A 22,866-nucleotide genomic window follows, 5' to 3' on the forward strand; every position below is an offset into this window, starting at 1 on the left:
TTTCCCATTCTTTATTAACAATGTCCGCCACCCGCTTGGGTATAGGAAAAGCTTCTGGGAGCCCCGGCACCTCTAGGAACTTGTCCATTTTACATAGTTTCTCTGGGATGACCAAATTTTCACAATCATCCAGAGTGGATAATACCTCCTTAAGCAAAATGCGGAGATGTTCCAATTTAAATTTAAAAGTAATCACATCAGATTCAGCCTGCTGAGAAATATTCCCTAAATCAGTAATTTCTCCCTCAGACAAAACCTCCCTGGCCCCCTCAGATTGGGTTAGGGGCCCTTCAGAGATATTAATATCAGCGTCGTCATGCTCTTCAGTAACTAAAACAGAGCATCCACGCTTACGCTGAACAGGGTTCATTTTGGCTAAAATGTTTTTGACAGAATTATCCATTACAGCCGTTAATTGTTGCATAGTAAGGAGTATTGGCGCGCTAGATGTACTAGGGGCCTCCTGAGTGGGCAAGACTCGTGTAGACGAAGGAGGGAATGATGCAGTACCATGCTTACTCCCCTCACTTGAGGAATCATCTTGGGCATCATTGTCATTATCACATAAATCACATTTATTTAAATGAATAGGAATTCTGGCTTCCCCACATTCAGAACACAGTCTATCTGGTAGTTCAGACATGTTAAACAGGCATAAACTTGATAAGAAAGTACAAAAAACGTTTTGAAATAAAACCGTTACTGTCACTTTAAATTTTAAACTGAACACACTTTATTACTGCAATTGCGAAAAAACATGAAGGAATTGTTCAAAATTCACCAAACTTTCACCACAGTGTCTTAAAGCCTTGAAAATATTGCACACCAAATTTGGAAGCTTTAACCCTTAAAATAACGGAACCGGAGCCGTTTTAAGCTTTAACCCCTTTACAGTCCCTGGTATCTGCTTTGCTGAGACCCAACCAAACCCAAGGGGAATACGATACCAAATGATGCCTTCAGAAGTCTTTTATAAGTATCAGAGCTCCTCTCACATGCGACTGCATGCCATGCCTCTCAAAAACAAGTGCGCAACACCGGCGCGAAAATGAGACTCTGCCTATGCTTTGGGAAAGCCCCTAAAGAATAAGGTGTCTAAAACAGTGCCTGCCGATATTATTATATCAAAATACCCAGAATAAATGATTCCTCAAGGCTAAATAAGTGTTAATATCAATCGATTTAGCCCAAAAAATGTCTACAGTCTAAATAAGCCCTTGTGAAGCCCTTATTTACAATCGTAATAAACATGGCTTACCGGATCCCATAGGGAAAATGACAGCTTCCAGCATTACATCGTCTTGTTAGAATGTGTCATACCTCAAGCAGCAAAGACTGCAAACTGTTCCCCCAACTGAAGTTAATGCTCTCAACAGTCCTGTGTGGAACAGCCATGGATTTTAGTTACGGTTGCTAAAATCATTTTCCTCATACAAACAGAATTCTTCATCTCTTTTCTGTTTCTGAGTAAATAGTACGTACCAGCACTATTTGAAAATAACAAACTCTTGATTGAATAATGAAAAACTACAGTTAAACACTAAAAAACTCTAAGCCATCTCCGTGGAGATGTTGCCTGTACAACGGCAAAGAGAATGACTGGGGTAGGCGGAGCCTAGGAGGGATCATGTGACCAGCTTTGCTGGGCTCTTTGCCATTTCCTGTTGGGGAAGAGAATATCCCACAAGTAAGGATGACGCCGTGGACCGGACACACCTATGTTGGAGAAAATCTTTTAACAAAAACATAATTTATGTAAGAACTTACCTGATAAATTCATTTCTTTCATATTAGCAAGAGTCCATGAGCTAGTGACGTATGGGATATACATTCCTACCAGGAGGGGCAAAGTTTCCCAAACCTTAAAATGCCTATAAATACACCCCTCACCACACCCACAATTCAGTTTAACGAATAGCCAAGAAGTGGGGTGATAAGAAAAAAGTGCGAAAGCATATAAAATAAGGAATTGGAATAATTGTGCTTTATACAAAAAAATCATAACCACCACAAAAAAAGGGCGGGCCTCATGGACTCTTGCTAATATGAAAGAAATGAATTTATCAGGTAAGTTCTTACATAAATTATGTTTTCTTTCATGTAATTAGCAAGAGTCCATGAGCTAGTGACGTATGGGATAATGACTACCCAAGATGTGGATCTTTCCACACAAGAGTCACTAGAGAGGGAGGGATAAAATAAAGACAGCCAATTCCTGCTGAAAATAATCCACACCCAAAATAAAGTTTAATGAAAAACATAAGCAGAAGATTCAAACTGAAACCGCTGCCTGAAGTACTTTTCTACCAAAAACTGCTTCAGAAGAAGAAAATACAACAAAACGGTAGAATTTGGTAAAAGTATGCAAAGAGGACCAAGTTGCCGCTTTGCAAATCTGATCAACTGAAGCTTCATTCCTAAATGCCTAGGAAGTAGAAACTGACCTAGTAGAATGAGCTGTAATCCTATGAGGCGGAGTCTTACCCTACTCAACATAGGCAAGATGAATTAAAGATTTCAACCAAGATGCCAAAGAAATGGCAGAAGTTTTCTGGCCTTTCTAAAACCGGAAAAGATAACAAATAAACTAGAAGTCTTTCGGAAAGACTTAGTAGCTTCAACATAATATTTCAAAGCTCTAATAACATCCAAAGAATGCAACGATTTCTCCTTAGAATTCTTAGGATTAAGACATAATGAAGGAACCACAATGTCTCTACTAATGTTGTTGGAATTCACAACTTAGGTAAAAATTCAAAAGAAGTTCGCAACACCGCCTTATCCTGATGAAAAATCAGAAAAGGAGACTCACAAGAAAGAGCAGATAATTCAGAAACTCTTCTGGCAGAAGAGATGGCCAAAAGGAACAAAACTTTCCAAGAAAGTAATTTAATATCCAATGAATGCATAGGTTCAAATGGAGGAGCTTGAAGAGCCCCCAGAACCAAATTCAAACTCCAAGGAGGAGAAATTGACTTAATGACAGGCTTTATACGAACCAAAGCTTGTACAAAACAATGAATATCAGGAAGAATAGCAATCTTTCTGTGAAAAAGAACAGAAAGAGCAGAGATTTGACCTTTCAAGGAACTTGCGGACAAACCCTTATCTAAACCATCCTGAAGAAACTGTAATATTCTCGGTATTCTAAAAGAATGCCAAGAAAAATGATGAGAAAGACACCAAGAAATATAAGTCTTCCAGACTCTATAATATATCTCTCTGGATACAGATTTACAAGCCTGTAACATAGTATTAATCACAGAGTCAGAGAAACCTCTTTGACCAAGAATCAAGCGTTCAATCTCCATACCTTTAAATTTAAGGATTTCAGATCCTGATGGAAAAAAGGACCTTGAGACAAAAGGTCTGGTCTTAACGGAAGAGTCCACGGTTGGCAAGAGGCCATCCGGACAAGATCCGCATACCAAAACCTGTGAGGCCATGCCGGAGCTACCAGCAGAACAAACGAGCATTCCTTCAGAATCTTGGAGATTACTCTTGGAAGAAGAACTAGAGGCGGAAAGATATAGGCAGGATGATACTTCCAAGGAAGTGATAATGCATCCACTGCCTCCGCCTGAGGATCCCGGTATCTGGACAGATACCTGGGAAGTTTCTTGTTTAGATGAGAAGCCATCAGATCTATTTCTGGAAGTTCCCACATTTGAACAATCTGAAGAAATACCTCTGGGTGAAGAGACCATTCGCCCGGATGCAACGTTTGGCGACTGAGATAATCCGCTTTCCAATTGTCCATACCTGGGATATGAACCGCAGAGATTAGACAGGAGCTGGATTCCGCCCAAACCAAAATTCGAGATACTTCTTTCATAGCCAGAGGACTGTAAGTCCCTCCTTGATGATTGATGTATGCCACAGTTGTGACATTGTCTATCTGAAAACAAATGAACAACTCTCTCTTCAGAAGAGGCCAAGACTGAAGAGCTCTGAAAATTGCACGGAGTTCCAAATATTGATCGGAAATCTCACCTCCTGAGATTCCCAAACCCCTTGTGCCGTCAGATACCCCCACACAGCTCCCCAACCTGTAAGACTTGCATCTGTTGAGATTATAGTCCAGGTCGGAAGAACAAAGAAGCCCCCTGAACTAAACGATGGTGATCTGTCCACCATGTCAGAGAGTGTTGTAAAATCGGTTTAAAGATATTAATTGAGATATCTTTGAGTAATCCCTGCACCATTGGTTCAGCATACAGAGCTGAAGAGGTCGCATGTGAAAACGAGCAAAGGAGATCGCATCTGATGCGGCAGTCCTAAGACCCAACATTTCCATGCATAAGGCTACCAAAGGGAATGATTGTGACTGAAGGTTTTGACAAGCTGATATCAATGTTAAACTTCTCTTGTCTGACAAGGACAGAGTCATAGACACTGAATTTATCTAGAAACCTAAAAAGGTTACCCTTGTCTGAGGAATCAATGAACTGATTGGTAAATTGATCCTCCAACCATGAACTTGAAGAAACAACACAAGTCGATTCGTATGAGATTCTTCGAAAATGAGAAGACTGAGCAAGTACCCAGATATCGTCCAAATAAGGAAATACCAAAACCCTATTCTCTGATTACAGAAAGAAGGGCACCGAGAACCTTGAAAAACATAATTTATGCTTACCTGATAAATTCCTTTCTTCTGTTGTGTGATCAGTCCACGGGTCATCATTACTTCTGGGATATTATCTGCTCCCCTACAGGAAGTGCAAGAGGATTCACCCAGCAGAGTTGCTATATAGCTCCTCCCCTCTACGTCACCTCCAGTCATTCGACCAAAGACCAACGAGAAAGGAGAAGCCAAGGGTGTAGTGGTGACTGAATTATAATTTAAAAAATATGTACCTGCCTTAAAAAAACAGGGCGGGCCGTGGACTGATCACACAACAGAAGAAAGGAATTTATCAGGTAAGCATAAATTATGTTTTCTTCTGTTATGTGTGATCAGTCCACGGGTCATCATTACTTCTGGGATACCAATACCAAAGCAAAAGTACACGGATGACGGGAGGGATAGGCAGGCTCATTATACAGAAGGAACCACTGCCTGAAGAACCTTTCTCCCAAAAATAGCCTCCGAAGAAGCAAAAGTGTCAAATTTGTAAAATTTGGAAAAAGTATGAAGCGAAGACCAAGTTGCAGCCTTGCAAATCTGTTCAACAGAGGCCTCATTCTTAAAGGCCCAAGTGGAAGCCACAGCTCTAGTGGAGTGAGCTGTAATTCTTTCAGGAGGCTGCTGTCCAGCAGTCTCATAGGCTAAACGTATTATGCTACGAAGCCAAAAAGAGAGAGAGGTAGCAGAAGCTTTTTGACCTCTCCTCTGTCCAGAATAAACGACAAACAGGGAAGAAGTTTGGCGAAAATCTTTAGTTGCCTGCAAGTAGAACTTGAGGGCACGAACTACATCCAGATTGTGTAGCAGACGTTCCTTCTTTGAAGAAGGATTTGGACACAAGGAGGGAACAACAATCTCTTGATTGATATTCCTGTTAGAGACAACCTTAGGTAAGAACCCAGGTTTAGTACGCAGAACTACCTTGTCTGAGTGAAAGATCAGATAAGGAGAATCACAATGAAGGGCTGATAATTCAGAGACTCTTCGAGCCGAGGAAATAGCCATTAAAAATAGAACTTTCCAAGATAACAATCTTATATCAATGGAATGAAGGGGTTCAAACGGAACACCCTGTAAAACGTTAAGAACTAAGTTTAAACTCCATGGCGGAGCAACAGTTTTAAACACAGGCTTGATCCTAGCTAAAGCCTGACAAAAGGCCTGGATGTCTGAATTTTCTGACAGACGCCTGTGTAACAAGATGGACAGAGCTGAGATCTGTCCCTTTAATGAGCTAGCCGATAAACCCTTTTCTAAACCTTCTTGTAGAAAAGACAATATCCTAGGAATCCTAACCTTACTCCAGGAGTAATCTTTGGATTCACACCAGTATAGGTATTTACGCCATATTTTATGGTAAATCTTTCTGGTAACAGGCTTCCTAGCCTGTATCAGGGTATCAATAACCGACTCAGAAAACCCACGTTTTGATAAAATCAAGCGTTCAATTTCCAAGCAGTCAGCTTCAGAGAAGTTAGACTTTGATGTTTGAATGGACCCTGAATCAGAAGGTCCTGTCTTAGAGGTAGAGACCACGGCGGACAGGATGACATGTCCACTAGATCTGCATACCAAGTCCTGCGCGGCCATGCAGGCGCTATTAGAATCACTGATGCTCTCTCCTGTTTGATTTTGGCAATCAATCGAGGAAGCAGCGGGAAGGGTGGAAACACATAAGCCATCCTGAAGTTCCGAGGTGCTGTCAAAGCATCTATCAGAACCGCTCCCGGATCCCTGGATCTGGATCCGTAGCGAGGAAGTTTGGCGTTCTGGCGAGACGCCATGAGATCTATCTCTGGTTTGCCCCAACGTCGAAGTATTTGGGCAAAGACCTCCGGATGAAGTTCCCACTCCCCCGGATGAAGAGTCTGGCGACTCAAGAAATCCGCCTCCCAGTTCTCCACTCCCGGGATGTGGATTGCTGACAGGTGGCAAGAGTGATACTCTGCCCAGCGAATTATCTTTGATACTTCTATCATTGCTAGGGAGCTTCTTGTCCCTCCCTGATGGTTGATGTAAGCTACAGTCGTGATGTTGTCCGACTGAAACCTGATGAACCCCCGAGTCTTTAACTGGGGCCAAGCTAGAAGGGCATTGAGAACTGCTCTCAATTCCAGAATGTTTATTGGCAGGAGACTTTCCTCCTGACTCCATTGTCCCTGAGCCTTCAGAGAATTCCAGACAGCGCCCCAACCTAGATGTTGTTACAATTGTCCAGTCCGGCCTGCTGAAAGGCATCCCCCTGGACAGATGTGGCCGAGAAAGCCACCATAGAAGAGAGTTTCTGGTCTCTTGATCCAGATTCAGAGTGGGGGACAAATCTGAGTAATCCCCATTCCACTGACTCAGCATGCACAATTGCAGCGGTCTGAGATGTAGGCGTGCAAAGGGAACTATGTCCATTGCTGCTACCATTAAGCCGATCACCTCCATGCATTGAGCTACTGACGGGAGTTGAATGGAATGAAGGACACGGCATGCATTTAGAAGCTTTGTTAATCTGTCTTCTGTCAGATAAATCTTCATTTCTACGGAATCTATAAGAGTCCCCAAAAATGGAACCCTTGTGAGAGGCAAGAGAGAACTCTTCTTTTCGTTCACTTTCCATCCATGCGACCTTAGAAATGCCAGAACTAACTCTGTATGAGACTTGGCAGTTTGAAAGCTTGAAGCTTGTATCAGAATGTCGTCTAGGTACGGAGCTACCGAAATTCCTCGCGGTCTCAGAACCGCCAGAAGGGCACCCAGAACCTTTGTGAAGATTCTTGGAGCCGTAGCCAATCCGAATGGAAGAGCTACAAACTGGTAATGCCTGTCTAAGAAGGCAAACCTTAGATACCGGTAATGATCCTTGTGAATCGGTATGTGAAGGTAAGCATCCTTTAAATCCACTGTGGTCATGTACTGACCCTTTTGGATCATGGGTAAGATTGTCCGAATAGTTTCCATCTTGAACGATGGAACTCTTAGGAATTTGTTTAGGATCTTTAAATCCAAGATTGGCCTGAAAGTTCCCTCTTTTTTGGGAACCACAAACAGGTTTGAGTAAAACCCTTGTCCTTGTTCCGACCGCGGAACCGGATGGATCACTCCCATTAATAATAGATCTTGTACACAGCGTAGAAACGCGTCTTTCTTTATTTGGTTTGTTGACAACCTTGACAGATGAAATCTCCCTCGTGGGGGAGATAATTTGAAGTCTAGAAGGTATCCCTGAGATATGATCTCTAGCGCCCAGGGATCCTGGACATCTCTTGCCCAAGCCTGGGCGAAGAGAGAGAGTCTGCCCCCCACTAGATCCGGTCCCGGATCGGGGGCCCTCGGTTCATGCTGTCTTAGGGGCAGCAGCAGGTTTTCTGGCCTGCTTGCCCTTATTCCAGGACTGGTTAGGTTTCCAGCCTTGTCTGTAACGAGCAACAGCTCCTTCCTGTTTTGGTGCAGTGGAAGTTGACGCTGCACCTGCTTTGAAATTCCGAAAGGGACGAAAATTAGACTGTCTAGCCTTAGCTTTGGCCTTGTCTTGAGGTAGAGCGTGGCCCTTACCTCCTGTAATGTCAGCGATAATTTCTTTCAAACCGGGCCCAAATAAAGTTTGCCCCTTGAAAGGTATATTAAGTAATTTGGACTTAGAAGTTACATCAGCCGACCAGGATTTTAGCCACAGCGCCCTACGTGCCTGAATGGCGAATCCCGAATTCTTAGCCGTAAGTTTGGTTAAATGTACTACGGCCTCCGAAACGAATGAATTAGCTAGTTTAAGGACTCTAAGCCTGTCCGTAATGTCGTCCAGCGTAGCGGAACTAAGGTTCTCTTCCAGAGACTCAATCCAAAATGCTGCCGCAGCCGTAATCGGCGCGATGCATGCAAGGGGTTGCAATATCAAACCTTGTTGAACAAACATTTTCTTAAGGTAACCCTCTAATTTTGTATCCATAGGATCTGAAAAAGCACAGCTATCCTCCACCGGGATAGTGGTGCGCTTAGCTAAAGTAGAAACTGCTCCCTCCACCTTAGGGACCGTTTGCCATAAGTCCCGTGTGGTGGAGTCTATTGGAAACATCTTTCTAAATATTGGAGGGGGTGAGAACGGCACACCGGGTCTATCCCACTCCTTAGTAACAATTTCAGTTAATCTCTTAGGTATAGGAAAAACGTCAGTACTCGCCGGTACCGCAAAGTATTTATCCAACCTACACATTTTCTCTGGTATTGCAACAGTGTTACAATCGTTAAGAGCCGCTAAGACCTCCCCTAGTAATACACGGAGGTTTTCCAATTTAAATTTAAAATTTGAAATATCTGAATCCAATCTGCTTGGATCAGAACCGTCACCTACAGAATGAAGCTCTCCGTCCTCATGCTCTGCAAGCTGTGACGCAGTATCAGACATGGCCCTAGAATTATCAGCGCACTCTGTTCTCACCCCAGAGTGATCACGCTTGCCTCTTAGTTCTGGTAACTTAGCCAAAACTTCAGTCATAACAGTAGCCATATCTTGTAATGTTATCTGTAATGGCTGCCCAGATGTACTAGGCGCCATAATATCACGCACCTCCCGGGCGGGAGACGCAGGTACTGACACGTGAGGCGAGTTAGACGGCATAACTCTCCCCTCGCTGTTTGGTGAAATTTGTTCAATTTGTACAGATTGGCTTTTATTTAAAGTAGCATCAATACAGTTAGTACATAAATTTCTATTGGGCTCCACCTTGGCATTGGAACAAATGACACAGGTATCTTCCTCTGAATCAGACATGTTTAACACACTAGCAATAAACATGCAACTTGGTTACAATCTTATTTAACAAAAACGTACTGTGCCTCAAAGAAGCACTAAACGATTAAATGACAGTTGAAATAATGAACTGAAAAACAGTTATAGCATCACTCTTTAAAAACAACATAACTTGTTAGCAAAGGTTTGTTCCCATTAGTAAAGCAATACTAATTAAATTTTAAACATAAAAATCACAGAGCAACGTTTTAAAACACAGTCACTATATAAATCTCACAGCTCTGCTGAGAGAATCTACTTCCCTTCAAAGAAGTTTGAAGACCCCTGAGTTCTGTTAGAGATGAACCGGATCATGCAGAAAATATAAGTGTAACTGACTGGAAATTTTTGATGCGTAGCAAAGAGCGCCAAAAACGGCCCCTCCCCCTCACACACAGCAGTGAGAGAGAAACGAAACTGTCATAATCAAAACAAGCAAACTGCCAAGTGGAAAAATAATGCCCAAATATTTGTTCACTCAGTACCTCAGAAATGCAAACGATTCTACATTCCAGCAAAAACGTTTAACATGAATTAAATACCTATTAAAAGGTGTAATGTATTTTAACAGAGTAATTCCGGTGAAATACCATCCCCAGAACACTGAAGTGTAGAGTATACATACATGTCATTATAACGGTATAGCAGGATTTTCTCATCAATTCCATTCAGAAAATAAAAACTGCTACATACCTCAATGCAGATTCAACTGCCCGCTGTCCCCTGATCTGAAGCTTTTACCTCCCTCAGATGGCCGAGAAACAGCAATATGATCTTAACTACTCCGGTTAAAATCATAAGAAAAACTCTGGTAGATTCTTCTTCAAACTCTGCCAGAGAAGTAATAACACGCTCCGGTGCTATTGTAAAATAACAAACTTTTGATTGAAGTTATAAAAACTAAGTATAATCACCATAGTCCTCTCACACCTCCTATCTAGTCTTTGGGTGCAAGAGAATGACTGGAGGTGACGTAGAGGGGAGGAGCTATATAGCAACTCTGCTGGGTGAATCCTCTTGCACTTCCTGTAGGGGAGCAGATAATATCCCAGAAGTAATGATGACCCGTGGACTGATCACACATAACAGAAGAAAAAATTCTTGGAACTGAGGCTAGGCCAAACGGTAGAGCCACAAAACTGGTAATGCTTGTCTAAAAAGAGAATCTTAGACACTAAAAGTGATCTGGATGAATCGGAATATGCAGATACACATCCTGTAAATCTATTGTAGACATATAATGCCCTTGCTAAACAAAAGGCAGGATAGTCCTACAGTAACCATCTTGAATGTTGGTATCCTAACATAACGATTCAATAATGATAGATCCGGAACTGGTCTGAAGGAATTGACCTTCTTTGGTACAATGAAGAGATAAAATAAAACCCCAGCCCCTGTTCCAGAACTGGAACTGGCATAAATACTCCAGCCAACTCTAGATCTGAAACACATTTCAGAAATGCTGAGCCTTTGCTGTGTTAACTGGGACACGGGAAAGAAAAAAATCTCTTAGCAGGAGGCCTTAACTTGAAGCCAATTCTGTACCTTTCTGAAACAATGTTTCTGAAACCAGAGATTAAGAACGGAATTGATCCAAATTTCTTGAAAAAAACGTAATCTGCCCCATACCAGCTGAGCTGGAATAAGGGCCGCACCTTCATAGGTACTTAGGAGCTGGCTATAGGTTTCTATAAGGCTTGGATATATTCCAAACTGGAAATGGTTTCCAAACTGATACCGCTCCTGAGGATGAAGGATCAGGCTTTTGTTCCTTGTGAGGAAAGGAACGAAAATGATTATTTACCCTGGAAAGAAAGGGAAAGCAAAGTTGACTTAGAAGACATGTCAGCATTCCAAGTTTAATCCATAAAGCTTTTCTAGCTAAAATAGCTAGAGACATATACCTGACATCAACTCTAATGATATCAAAAGATGGTATCACCAATAAAATTATTAGCATGTTATAGAATAATAATAATGCTATAAAATTATGATCTGTTACTTGTTGCGCTAAAGCTTCTAACCAAAAAGTTGAAGCTGCAGCAACATCCGCTAAAAACATAGCAGGTCTAAGAAGATTACCTGAACATAAGTAAGCTTTTCTTAAAAAGGATTCAATTTTCCTATCTAAAGGATCCTTAAATGAAGTACTATCTGCCGTAGGAATAGTAGCATATTTAGCAGGAGTAGAGACAGCCCCATAACCTTAGGGATTTTTGTCCCAAAAAACTCTAATCTGTCAGATGGCACAGGATATAATTTGCTTAAACGTCTAGAAGGAGTAAATAAATTACCCAAATTATTCCATTCCCTGGAAATTACTTCAGAAATAGCATCAGGGAGATAAAACACTTCTGGAATAACTACAGGAGATTTAAAAACCTTATTTAAACGTTTACATTTAGTATCAAGAGGACCAGAATCCTCTATTTCTAATGCAAATAACACTTCTTTAAGTAAAGAACGAATAAATTCCATCTTGAACAAATACAAAGATTTATCAGCATCAACCTCTGAGACAGAAACCTCTGAACCAGAAGAACCATTATCAGTATCAGAATGATGATGTTCATTTAAAAATTCATCTGAAAAAAGAGAAGTTTTAAAAGACTTTTATGTATACTAGAAGGAGAAATAACAGACATAGCCTTCTTAATGGATTTAAAAAATAAAATCTCTTATGTTATCAGGAACACTCTGAAAATTAGATGTTGACGGAACAGCAACAGGTAATGTAACAGTACTAAAGGAAATTTTATCTGCATTAATAAGTTTGACATGACATGCAATACAAATAACAGCTGGAGAAACAGATACCAAAAGTTTATAGCAGATACACTTAGCTTGGTAGCTCCAGCACTGTGCAGTGATTTTCCTGAAGTATCTTCTGACTCAGTTGCAACGTGGCACATCTTGCAATATGTAAAAGAAAAAAACAACATATAAAGCAAAATTGATCAAATTCCTTAAATGACAGTTTCAGGAATGGGAAGAAATGCCAAAGAACAAGCTTCTAGCAACCAGAAGCAATAAAAAATGAGACTTAAATAATGTGGAGACAAAAGCGACGCCCATATTTTTTCGCGCCAAATAAGACGCCCACATTATTTGGCGCCTAAATGCTTTTTGGCGCCAAAAATGACGCCACATCCGGAACGCCGACATTTTTGGCGCAAAATAACGTCAAAGAATGACGCAACTTCCGGCGACACGTATGACGCCGGAAACGGAAATAGAATTTTTGCGCCAAAAAAGTCCGCGCCAAGAATGACGCAATAAAATGAAGCATTTTCAGCCCCCGCGAGCCTAACAGCCCACAGGGAAAAAGTCAAATTTTAAGGTAAAAAATGTTAAATTAAAATGCATTATCCCAAATATGAAACTGACTGTCTGAAAAATAAGGAAAGTTGAACATTCTGAGTCAAGGCAAATAAATGTTTGAATACATATATTTAGAACTTTATAAACAAAGTGCCCAACCATAGCTAGGAGTGTCACAGAAAACAAGACTTACTTACCCCAGGACACTCATCTACATATAGCAGATAGCCAAACCAGTACTGAAACGAGAATCAGCAGAGGTAATGGTATATATAAGAGTATATCGTCGATCTGAAAAGGGAGGTAAGAGATGAATCTCTACGACCGATAACAGAGAACCTATGAAATAGACCCCTTAGAAGGAGATCATTGAATTCAAATAGGCAATACTCTCCTCACATCCCTCTGACATTCACTGCACGCTGAGAGGAAAACCGGGCTCCAACTTGCTGCGGAGCGCATATCAACGTAGAATCTAGCACAAACTTACTTCACCACCTCCATCGGAGGCAAAGTTTGTAAAACTGAATTGTGGGTGTGGTGAGGGGTGTATTTATAGGCATTTTAAGGTTTGGGAAACTTTGCCCCTCCTGGTAGGAATGTATATCCCATACGTCACTAGCTCATGGACTCTTGCTAATTACATGAAAGAAATGTCAGTTTCATATGCTTATAAATAATTTATTTTGTATGCAGCTCTTTTGCAATGCACTGCTCAACTGTGGCTAAATACTATACATATATGGTCCCTTTAAGAAAGAAACCAGTAATACAGTAAAGTCCTTTTAGGCTCTGACCGTTGATGTATAAATGTGTAAGTTCCCTTATTGCATGAAGATGCTGCTGTAGGGTAGAGGGTGTGACTATAGTGTCTGATTGTGATCAGGACTACTTGCGTTTCTTATGCAGACACAGGTGCAAGACGCAGGGTAAGTAATGATGTTCTCTTACTAGGAATTCCTTGCCTCGTAGTGCGGCGCCCATAAGCTGCCCAATCCACTCATACTTTGCAAGGTCCTTGCAGGATGGATTTGGCACATACATATCACGTGCTTCCCCTGTCCCGTTACCCTATAACAAAAAGGTTTATTAGTGGATGTCCCCGCAGACCTGTGATAAAAAGCAACAACAACAAAAAAGGCAAAAGAAATAGTTGAGCATGTTTTCAAACCAAGTTAAAAACCAAATAAGATAGAAATACAGCTGCAGAATAAAACATTAAGTCACTCTCTTGCACATCACTACAATAAAATAAAATGGTACTAAAAATGGAAGCAGTTTGCACTAAAACGTTTCACAATTATTTATTAACACACAAACATATTCACATGCAAAACAGGACAGTCCATACCTGGTTAGAAGTGCGTACAAAAAACGGGAGAGGCACAGGGGTCTCGGCAGAGCTAGGGCAAAGCTCCTCCGAAATATCAGCCAAACTGTCCCGGAATCCTCCTCCTGGACCAGGTGCAGAATACAGATCAGAAAATGCGATTCAGCACAATAGAACTTGCAATCTAACTAAATTATCTGGGTTATATACTAAGCCCAGATGCATATCTGACACTGCTTATTTATTGTAAGGGACATTACATTTGTTTGTCTGAGAGCTATAGCAGCTCATGAAGAGAGCTTGTCCGGGTGAATTAGTTTAAATTGATTAGTCAAGAACCAAAAGGAGCAAACTAAGAACATTTTCCTACTATATCGGATTTCCATATATGGTGCAGCGCAGCTTCTATTAAATTGTGCACAGTATTTTATGTCACATTTCTCATTTTGTGTTTACAATACTGTTTCGTTGATTTTGGTTATTTACAAATGGTTTTAAAGGGAGAGTAAAGTTAAAGGAACATAAAACAGGTTGAGATATGTGCAGATTCTAAAAGGGCCAATTAATTAAAAATAGTTTGCATAAAAAATAGTTTAAAAATTGCTGGCAAGTATTTTAAAATAATTTTCAAAAATAAGCAAAATGAATTACATAGCTTAGCCGCCTGGAGCAGCCAACTCCACCCTTCTTATCAGTGTTTAAACTGAGTTCACAGCTTCTATGCATTCTTCAGCAGATAATCCCTATGCACTTTTGCATTCTATCAAAAGAACAATAGATATAGATACAGCCATAGAAGGAAATGTGTGGGGGAGCTTTACAACTCAGAAACTAAAAAAAAAAATGTATGCTTACCTGATAAATGTCTTTCTTTCCGGGCATGGAGAGTCCACAATTTCATTCCAATTACTAGTGGGAATTCAACTCCTGGCCAGCAGGAGGAGACAAAGAGCACCCCAGCAGAGCTGTTAAGTGTTACTTCCCTTACCCATAACCACCAGTCATTCGGCTGAAGGAAATGGAAAAAGAAGATAACACAAGGGTATAGAGGTGCCTGAGTTTTGTACAAAAAAAAACTGCAGTCTTAAATTTAAATAAAGGCGGGTCATAGAAAGAAATGCCCAGAAAGAAAGAAATTTATCAGGTAAGCATAAATGTTGTTTTCTTTCCTATGGCATGGAGCGTACACAATTTAATTCCAATTACTAGTGGGAACCAATATCCAAGCTAGAGGACACAGAATGAAAGGGAGGGAGAACAAGACAGGTGGACCTAAACAGAAGGCACCACCGCTTGAAGAACCTTTCTCCCAAAAGAAGCCTCAGCCGAGGCAAAAGTATCAAATTTGTAGATTTGGAAAGGAATGCAATGAGGACCATGTGACCGCCTTGCAGATTTGCTCCACAGAAGCTTAATTTTTGAAAGCCCAGGAAGAAGAGACAGCTCCAGTGGAAAGAGACATAAGTCACCTAGGTGGCTATTGTCCAGCTGTCTCATAAGCTAACCAGAAAACACTTCTCAACCAGAGAGAAAAAGAGTAGAAGTGGCCTTCTGACTCTTACTCTACTAGAGAAAACAACGAACCAGAGCAGAAGATTGCCGTTGCTTGAAGGTAAAATTTTAGAGCACGCAGTATGTCCAGGTTATGCAACAGGCATTCCTTCTGAGAAGATGGATTGGGACAAAAAAAGGAAGAACAATTTCCTGATTGATAATGCAATCCGACATTACCATAGGAAGAAATCCCAGCTTAGTATGAAGGACCGCCTTATCCGCATGAAAAATAAGGTAATGGGATCACACTGCAGAGCCGAAAGCTCGGAGACTCTGTGAGCAGAAAAAACAAAACTTTCCAAGATAACAACTTGATATCAACCGAAAGCATCGGCTCAAACGGAGTCTGCTGCAAAATATTAAAAACAAGATTAAGGCTCCAAGGAGGAGCAACTGGATTAAATGCAGGCCTGATTCTGACCAAAGCCTGAACAAAGATTGAACATCTGGCAGATCTGCCAGACATTTGAACAAACAACAGACAGTGCAAAAATCTGACCCTTCAGAGTGCTGACTGACAAACATTTCTCCAGTTCCTCTGGAAGAAAGATAAAATTCTGGGTACCCTTACCCTGCTCCAAAAGAAACCCTTCGATTCACACCAATAAAAAGGTATATACGCCATACCATATGGTAAATCTTATGAGCAACCGGCTCACGAGCCTGAGCATAGGCTCAAAGACCTCCTCGAAAGGCCACGCCTAGCCAAAAACTAGGCGTTCAATCTCCAAGTCATCAGCTTCAGAAAATCCAGATTTGGGAGAAGGATGGGACCCTGAAGTATAAGGTCCTTCCTCACAGGAAACCTCCAAGATGGAAAAAATTACATCTTCACCAGATCAGTGAACCAGATCCTGCGAGGCTAAGAAGGAGCGATTAGAATTATGGACACTCTCTCCTGATTGATATGAGCAATGACTCGTGGAAGGAGAGCAAATGGAGAAAACAGGAAAACAATGGTCTCCATTCCATTGACTAAGCATGCATAGCTGTAGAGGTCTCAGATGGAACCAAGCAAATGGAATTATGTCCAAGGAAGCAATTGCCCGACCAAATACCTCCATGCACTGAGCCACTGATGGACGGACAGAGGACTAAAGTGAAAGGCAAAAAGCAAGAAGTTTGTATTTTCTGACATTTGTCAGAAAATGTACATGGGTAGAGAATCTATAATTATTCCCAAAAAATACACCCTGGAATCTAATACTAGAGAACCCTTTTCCAGATTCACCTTTCACCCGTGGGTAGACAACAACATCTCTGTATGAGATTTTGCTAGCTGACAAGATGGTGCTTTAACCAAGATGACGTCTAGGTAATGAGCCACCGCTATTCCCTGAGATCTGACCACCGTCAAGAGAGCCCCTAGAACCTTTGGAAAGATTTGAGGAACCGTAGCCAGGCCAAAGGAAAGGGCAACAAACTGTAAATGTTTGTCCAGAAAAACAAACCGCAGAAAACTGGAGATGTTCCCTGTGAATGGGAACATGAAGATATGCATCCTTCAGATCTATGGTAGTCATGAACTGACCCTCTGGGCAGAATGTTCCATTCCATTGTCAGATTTTCCATTTTGAAGGACGGAACCTCAAGGAAGTTGTTGAGACACTTTAGGTCTAAAATGGGATGGAAAGTTTCCTCTTTTTTGGGAACCACAAAAAGATTTGAATAGAATCCTTGAGCCTATTCCTCTCCCAGGGAAGATTGTTATTCATGTAAACATTTGTCGCTTCTATTGAAAGAAGACATACCTAAAATTAAGCATATACTTGCACAGCAGAATACTGCAAAAACACAGCAGAAAATGATTAAAATAAGCAAATAGAATGCTTAAAGTAATCTCAATCCTATGGTTTACTGCATAGAGGCAAGATAAATCATGAAAAATAAAATGCCAAAACATACATTTAGAATTATTCACATCAAAAATAAGCAGATAATGCTTATAACAATCTCCCGTCTACATCAATACTGCACAAAGAACATGGATACAATTTATATCCCTAAAACATCTTTAAATATGCTAAATATGCATATGATACGGGCCATCATATATTCTACTGCAGAAATATAGGATTATAAAAAATGTCTGGAAGACCAAAGAAGGAGAAGCAGATATTATGTTAAAACAGAATTCAGAGATACTAGACTCAAAAGGTAGGGATAAACCAAAACACAGAAAATAATCCCTAAATTTATGCTATATCTCAGGCTCAGACCTCATGAAAGGTCACAAACAGGAGGGAGATCCTATAGAAATAAACTCCAGAATTATAAGAGTGACGTTATATTAGGCACAATCAAAGGAAAAACACCTGCGCTGTTAAACTCAAACAGCTAGAGTGACAAATCATTCACCAAGAAAATAAGTAAACATACTCATGAAAACAGTCTCTGTACTGAGAAAATACAATTTTCCCAAATATAAAGAGGACAAGCATAACTACAAAAAAATAGTCCTCAGGATATTACATCTTGCACCAAGAAGCATGTATGAAATCCCAGAGACATCTGCATAGCAGAAATAACAGGAGAAAGGTATAGGAATACATATATCCCAGTCATCCCCTGCAAAGATGCATACACCTGACCTCAGCAACATCTCAGAGTGCATAACAGTCAGACAAGGACAAAATAATAGATATATGTCTGAGTCCTTTATATCAGTATCTAATGAGGATACAGAAAAACTGAAAATTCATAAGGTGCAGTAATAAAAAAAGATCCACTAGATGGAAGCAGACACGAGGATACTGCAGAAATATAGGGAAATACAGTGAAAGTAGAGACCAGTCCTTTTAACATAAAAAACCCGGCAGTCTACCACTATAAATAAACTTCATATGCCAGAAAACCATCTATAGGGAAATAAAAGTGAAACACCTTTACCTGTCCCTAGACAACTCTGAGTTAAAATGCTTGCCAGCAATGCAGAAAGAACCTGATCTCTCTGAGGATAGGCGGCTGCCACCATAAAACTATATAGAAGGTCGCAGCTTACATGGGTTTAAACCCGGGACTGTTGGCTTCTATTACCGAGTTGTTGAGCCACAGTTAGCCTTTATCACCTAAGCTCCTAAATTCTCTTAATAAAAGCGAGCCAAACACACCGCCATTGGCAGGAAGGGACGCTGTACTAGAAAATAAAAAAATGGTGTTGACTATTGCTATAGAGATCCGCTAATAGAAATGATTAGCGCCAGAGGGGAGAGTAGAAGCTTAACGTATAAAGAGGACCACGGCAACACAGTCTCACAAGGATAAATAAAAACTTAATACCCATACACATGAACAGGGACTCCAGTGTTAACCAATAATACACCCGAGAATCCTGATATAAGCCCCACATACGGTAACATTAGGATAAACCCGTAACCATACATAGAGACCAAACTCTGTTCGAGGAAATAGAAAGGATTAACTCTGCCTATTCATAGAGCCTCATAACGAACACAGATAAGCTGTAAACCAACAGTTACTTTGATTTCTCGGATTGCCGTTAGAGCTCTAATTGAAGCCACTATAGCTACAAGGCTCCGACATGCAGCAAACACAATCTCAAACACTACCTTAGGAGAGATAGCTCCGTGGCCCGTACCTCTGTTACCAGCATAACTACACTGGATGCTAGAGGTCTAAATTCACAGACAACAGCGAGCTGTGACTCTCAATGAAGTAAACAGAGACTCTTTCGCCCCAATAATAGTATCAGAGTGCATAATAGTGAAGAAGCCATAAACCAACGTTTAATCTGCACTTCTGTAATTTACAGATATTTCTGCCCCCTAAGTAATAAAACAGTAAAAGTCCCCCTCACTTAGACCACACGGTTACCAGGACATGGAGGGATAAGGGGATCAGGGACTTTCTCAGCAGCCCCTGGTGTTCCAGAAAAAAACTTCCTCCTGTCAGGGACCCTGGAGCTTCAGCTGCAGTGTAGGACAGGAACAACGTCTTAGGTGTGACAGATAGAACAACAGCTGACATGGACCTGTAGACAAGAAAAACAGATTAACCAACCCTGGTTTTCTACAAAGGGGTAGCATTGATGTTAGAAGTCATGCAAGGACCACCTCGCCGTCTTCTAACTGCTAAGATCCACCATTACTCTTACTAAAGAGATTGACATGGACACAGCTTGACCCCAATTCTTGCTTGCAGGGAAAAGTACCCATACAAGGATTAAATATCTTCAGACACCATCTTTGCACATCCTCCCGTAATAGAGACAAAGAGAATGACTGGGGGTTATGGGTAAGGGAAGTGACACTTAACAGCTCTGCTGGGGTGCTCTTTGCTTCCTCCTGCTGGCCAGGAGTTGAACTCCCACTAGTAATTGGAATGCAATTGTGGACTCTCCATGCCATAGGAAAGAAAGGGTTAATGGTGAGGCACTGCAGTATAAATTTGCAGGTAAAGTACATATTATATTTTGTCTCTATCCCAACTTGTTGTATGTCCCTTTAAATTAAACTTTTACGATTCAGATATAAACAACTTTCCAATTCACATTGAAAGCAAACATTTTCTATGTGCTTCTGAAAAAGCAGCAATTAAACCTTTTCATACATCTTTTGCATTAAAAGGTCAGTAAAGTAAATTAAACTTTCCCAATTCAGATACAGCATGTCAGTTTAAACTACTTGACTACTTTCTTCTATTATCACATTTCTTTGTTTTCTTGATTTCCTTTATTAATGAGTAAATCTAGGTAGGCTCATAGGACCTCAGGAGTGTGCACGTGTCTTTAACCCTCTGTAACAGAAGTGTTTTTAACAGTGTTAGAAAAACTGTTCAACAAACATTGGACAGCAGGAGCACAAATCAAATTTGACAGAAGTAAATTGACGAGTTAATTAAAGGTGCGTGTTCTATTTAAGCCATCCCTTTATTGCCCCTTTTACAGCATCTGACACCAAGGTCACTCCTTACTAACCTTAGGGTTCTGAATAAACAACAGCTCTATCAATTTTGGAAATTGTTATTGCACTTTTGTATCCATTTTATGCATAAATCATTTCTGTATCTCAATTTTTATATCTTTATTTTTTTATTAAGATTTTATAGGTTGTGCGTTGCAGTCAATTAGGAGATACAACATGACAACAATAAACACTCAAAAATTATATCAAAGTATCTGTCAACAATAATTATAAAAAAGTCCACTCTTTGTCATATACAAAGTTAAAGGAACATTAAACCCAAATGTGTTCTTTCATTATTCAGATAGAGAATACAATTTTAAACAACATTCCAATTCACTTATATTATTTAATTTGCTTAATTCTTTAGATATCCTTTGTTGAAGAATTAGCAATGCACATGGGTGAGCCAATCAAACGAGGCATCTATGTGCAGCCACCAATCAGCAGCTTTTGAGCCTATCTAGATATGCTTTACAGCAAAGGATAGCAAGAGAAGGAAGCAAATTAGATAATATAAGTTAATTAGAAAGTTGTTTAAAACTGCACACTCTTTCTAAATCATGAAAGAAAAAAAATTGGGTTTCATGGCCCTTTAACGTCTAAGGCATATAGAGGAGGACGCACCAGCGATAACACAGAGCAAATGACTCCTCGACAACATTTCACTGTTTGTTTTGTGTAGAGTTTCCAATGTCTTATATTAAAGGGACAGTCAACCCAAATGTTCAAATATGTAATTCCTATAAAGTTGCTAACGATATTTAGTTTGCACTGTAGCCTAATTCATTACCCTAAATCGTTTATAAGCATTTACTACTTACTTGTTTCTTCTTTGCAGTTTAAAATGCCCGCCTGCCCCCTCCCATATTTCGTCATCAAGATCCTAAGGTTGCTCAGTCTCCAGCTCTATATCGGCTACTTCTCGTCAATCCACGCTCCTGGTTTTTTGCGCATTGCGTTGCTAACACTAGGGGGAAGGAGCTCAAAATACTTTCTCAAGTTCCGACACTCAGACGTACCAGTGTGCTGCCAGTCATCTGTGAACAGTCTCCGGCAGTGGGTACTAATAGTTAGTCTAATAGAGGGTACATAGGAAGCAGCTAAATGATGTCTAGAGCTCTATTATTATTATTTAAGTGACCTTCCACCCGCCTAACAGGGAGAGAGGATCAGCAATATACACTTGTCCTGTAAATCAATGGGACGGGCAGGTGCTACATACTCTGGTATTTTAGCGGGATATTTATTGCCCACCACCGCATCTGCATGTATTAACCATTTAGCTGTCAAGAAATAGGGCTGCAACGCATCGCGTAGCAGTTCTCTGGTAGCAAAGAATGTGTTACGTCTTTTCTGTGTAACAGAGACGGCTGTTTACTGTCAGCTGAGTGTTCTTTTTTCAAAGGAATGGTAATTACATATTTTATTCAGTTATCGAAAGAACACTCAGCTGCCAGTAAACAGCCGTCTCTGTTACACAGAAAAGACGTAACACATTCTTTGCTACCAGAGAACTGCTACGCGATGCGTTGCAGCCCTATTTCTTGACAGCTAAATGGTTAATACATGCAGATGCGGTGGTGGGCAATAAATACCAGAGTATGTAGCACCTGCCCGTCCCATTGATTTACAGGACAAGTGTATATTGCTGATCCTCTCTCCCTGTTAGGCGGGTGGAAGGTCACTTAAATAATAATAATAGAGCTCTAGACATCATTTAGCTGCTTCCTATGTACCCTCTATTAGACTAACTATTAGTACCCACTGCCGGAGACTGTTCACAGATGACTGGCAGCACACTGGTACGTCTGAGTGTCGGAACTTGAGAAAGTATTTTGAGCTCTTTCCCCCTAGTGTTAGCAACGCAATGCGCAAAAAACCAGGAGCGTGGATTGACGAGAAGTAGCCGATATAGAGCTGGAGACTGAGCAACCTTAGGATCTTGATGACGAAATATGGGAGGGGGCAGGCGGGCATTTTAAACTGCAAAGAAGAAACAAGTAAGTAGTAAATGCTTATAAACGATTTAGGGTAATGAATTAGGCTACAGTGCAAACTAAACATCGTTAGCAACTTTATAGGAATTACATATTTGAACATTTGGGTTGACTGTCCCTTTAAGCACATCATTAAATCATACTAAATACAGCTTCACATAAAAGACGTCATGAACTTGAAGAATGTGCAGGTACGAAGGGGAGAACAAAAGGTCAAACAAAAACAGAAAGAAATAAAGGGGGAGGTGAGGGGAGAGCACAGAAGATTATGTTGGATGACGAGTCGTAAATGAGAGGAGCAAGAAGACGACGGTAAATTCATGACTCTATACTCA

The 22,866-nt window shown here is 40.6% G+C and overlaps 1 protein-coding gene across 4 annotated transcripts in view; it reads right to left on the reverse strand.

Annotated features, from left to right (window-relative positions):
* Nucleotides 1-22,866, reverse strand: part of HECTD3 (HECT domain E3 ubiquitin protein ligase 3) — a 156,143-nt gene that overhangs the window by 26,540 nt on the left and 106,737 nt on the right. For all 4 annotated transcript variants that reach the window (XM_053693558.1, XM_053693559.1, XM_053693557.1 and 1 more), the window contains exons 14-15: nt 14,077-14,180; nt 13,677-13,796 (exon numbers count right to left, since the gene is read on the reverse strand). In XM_053693558.1, the coding sequence (XP_053549533.1) occupies nt 13,677-13,796; nt 14,077-14,180 (224 nt within the window). The remainder of the gene's footprint in view (nt 1-13,676; nt 13,797-14,076; nt 14,181-22,866) is intronic.

Source organism: Bombina bombina, chromosome 10, assembly GCF_027579735.1.
Source record: "Bombina bombina isolate aBomBom1 chromosome 10, aBomBom1.pri, whole genome shotgun sequence".
Classification (NCBI taxonomy): Eukaryota; Metazoa; Chordata; class Amphibia; order Anura; family Bombinatoridae; genus Bombina; species Bombina bombina.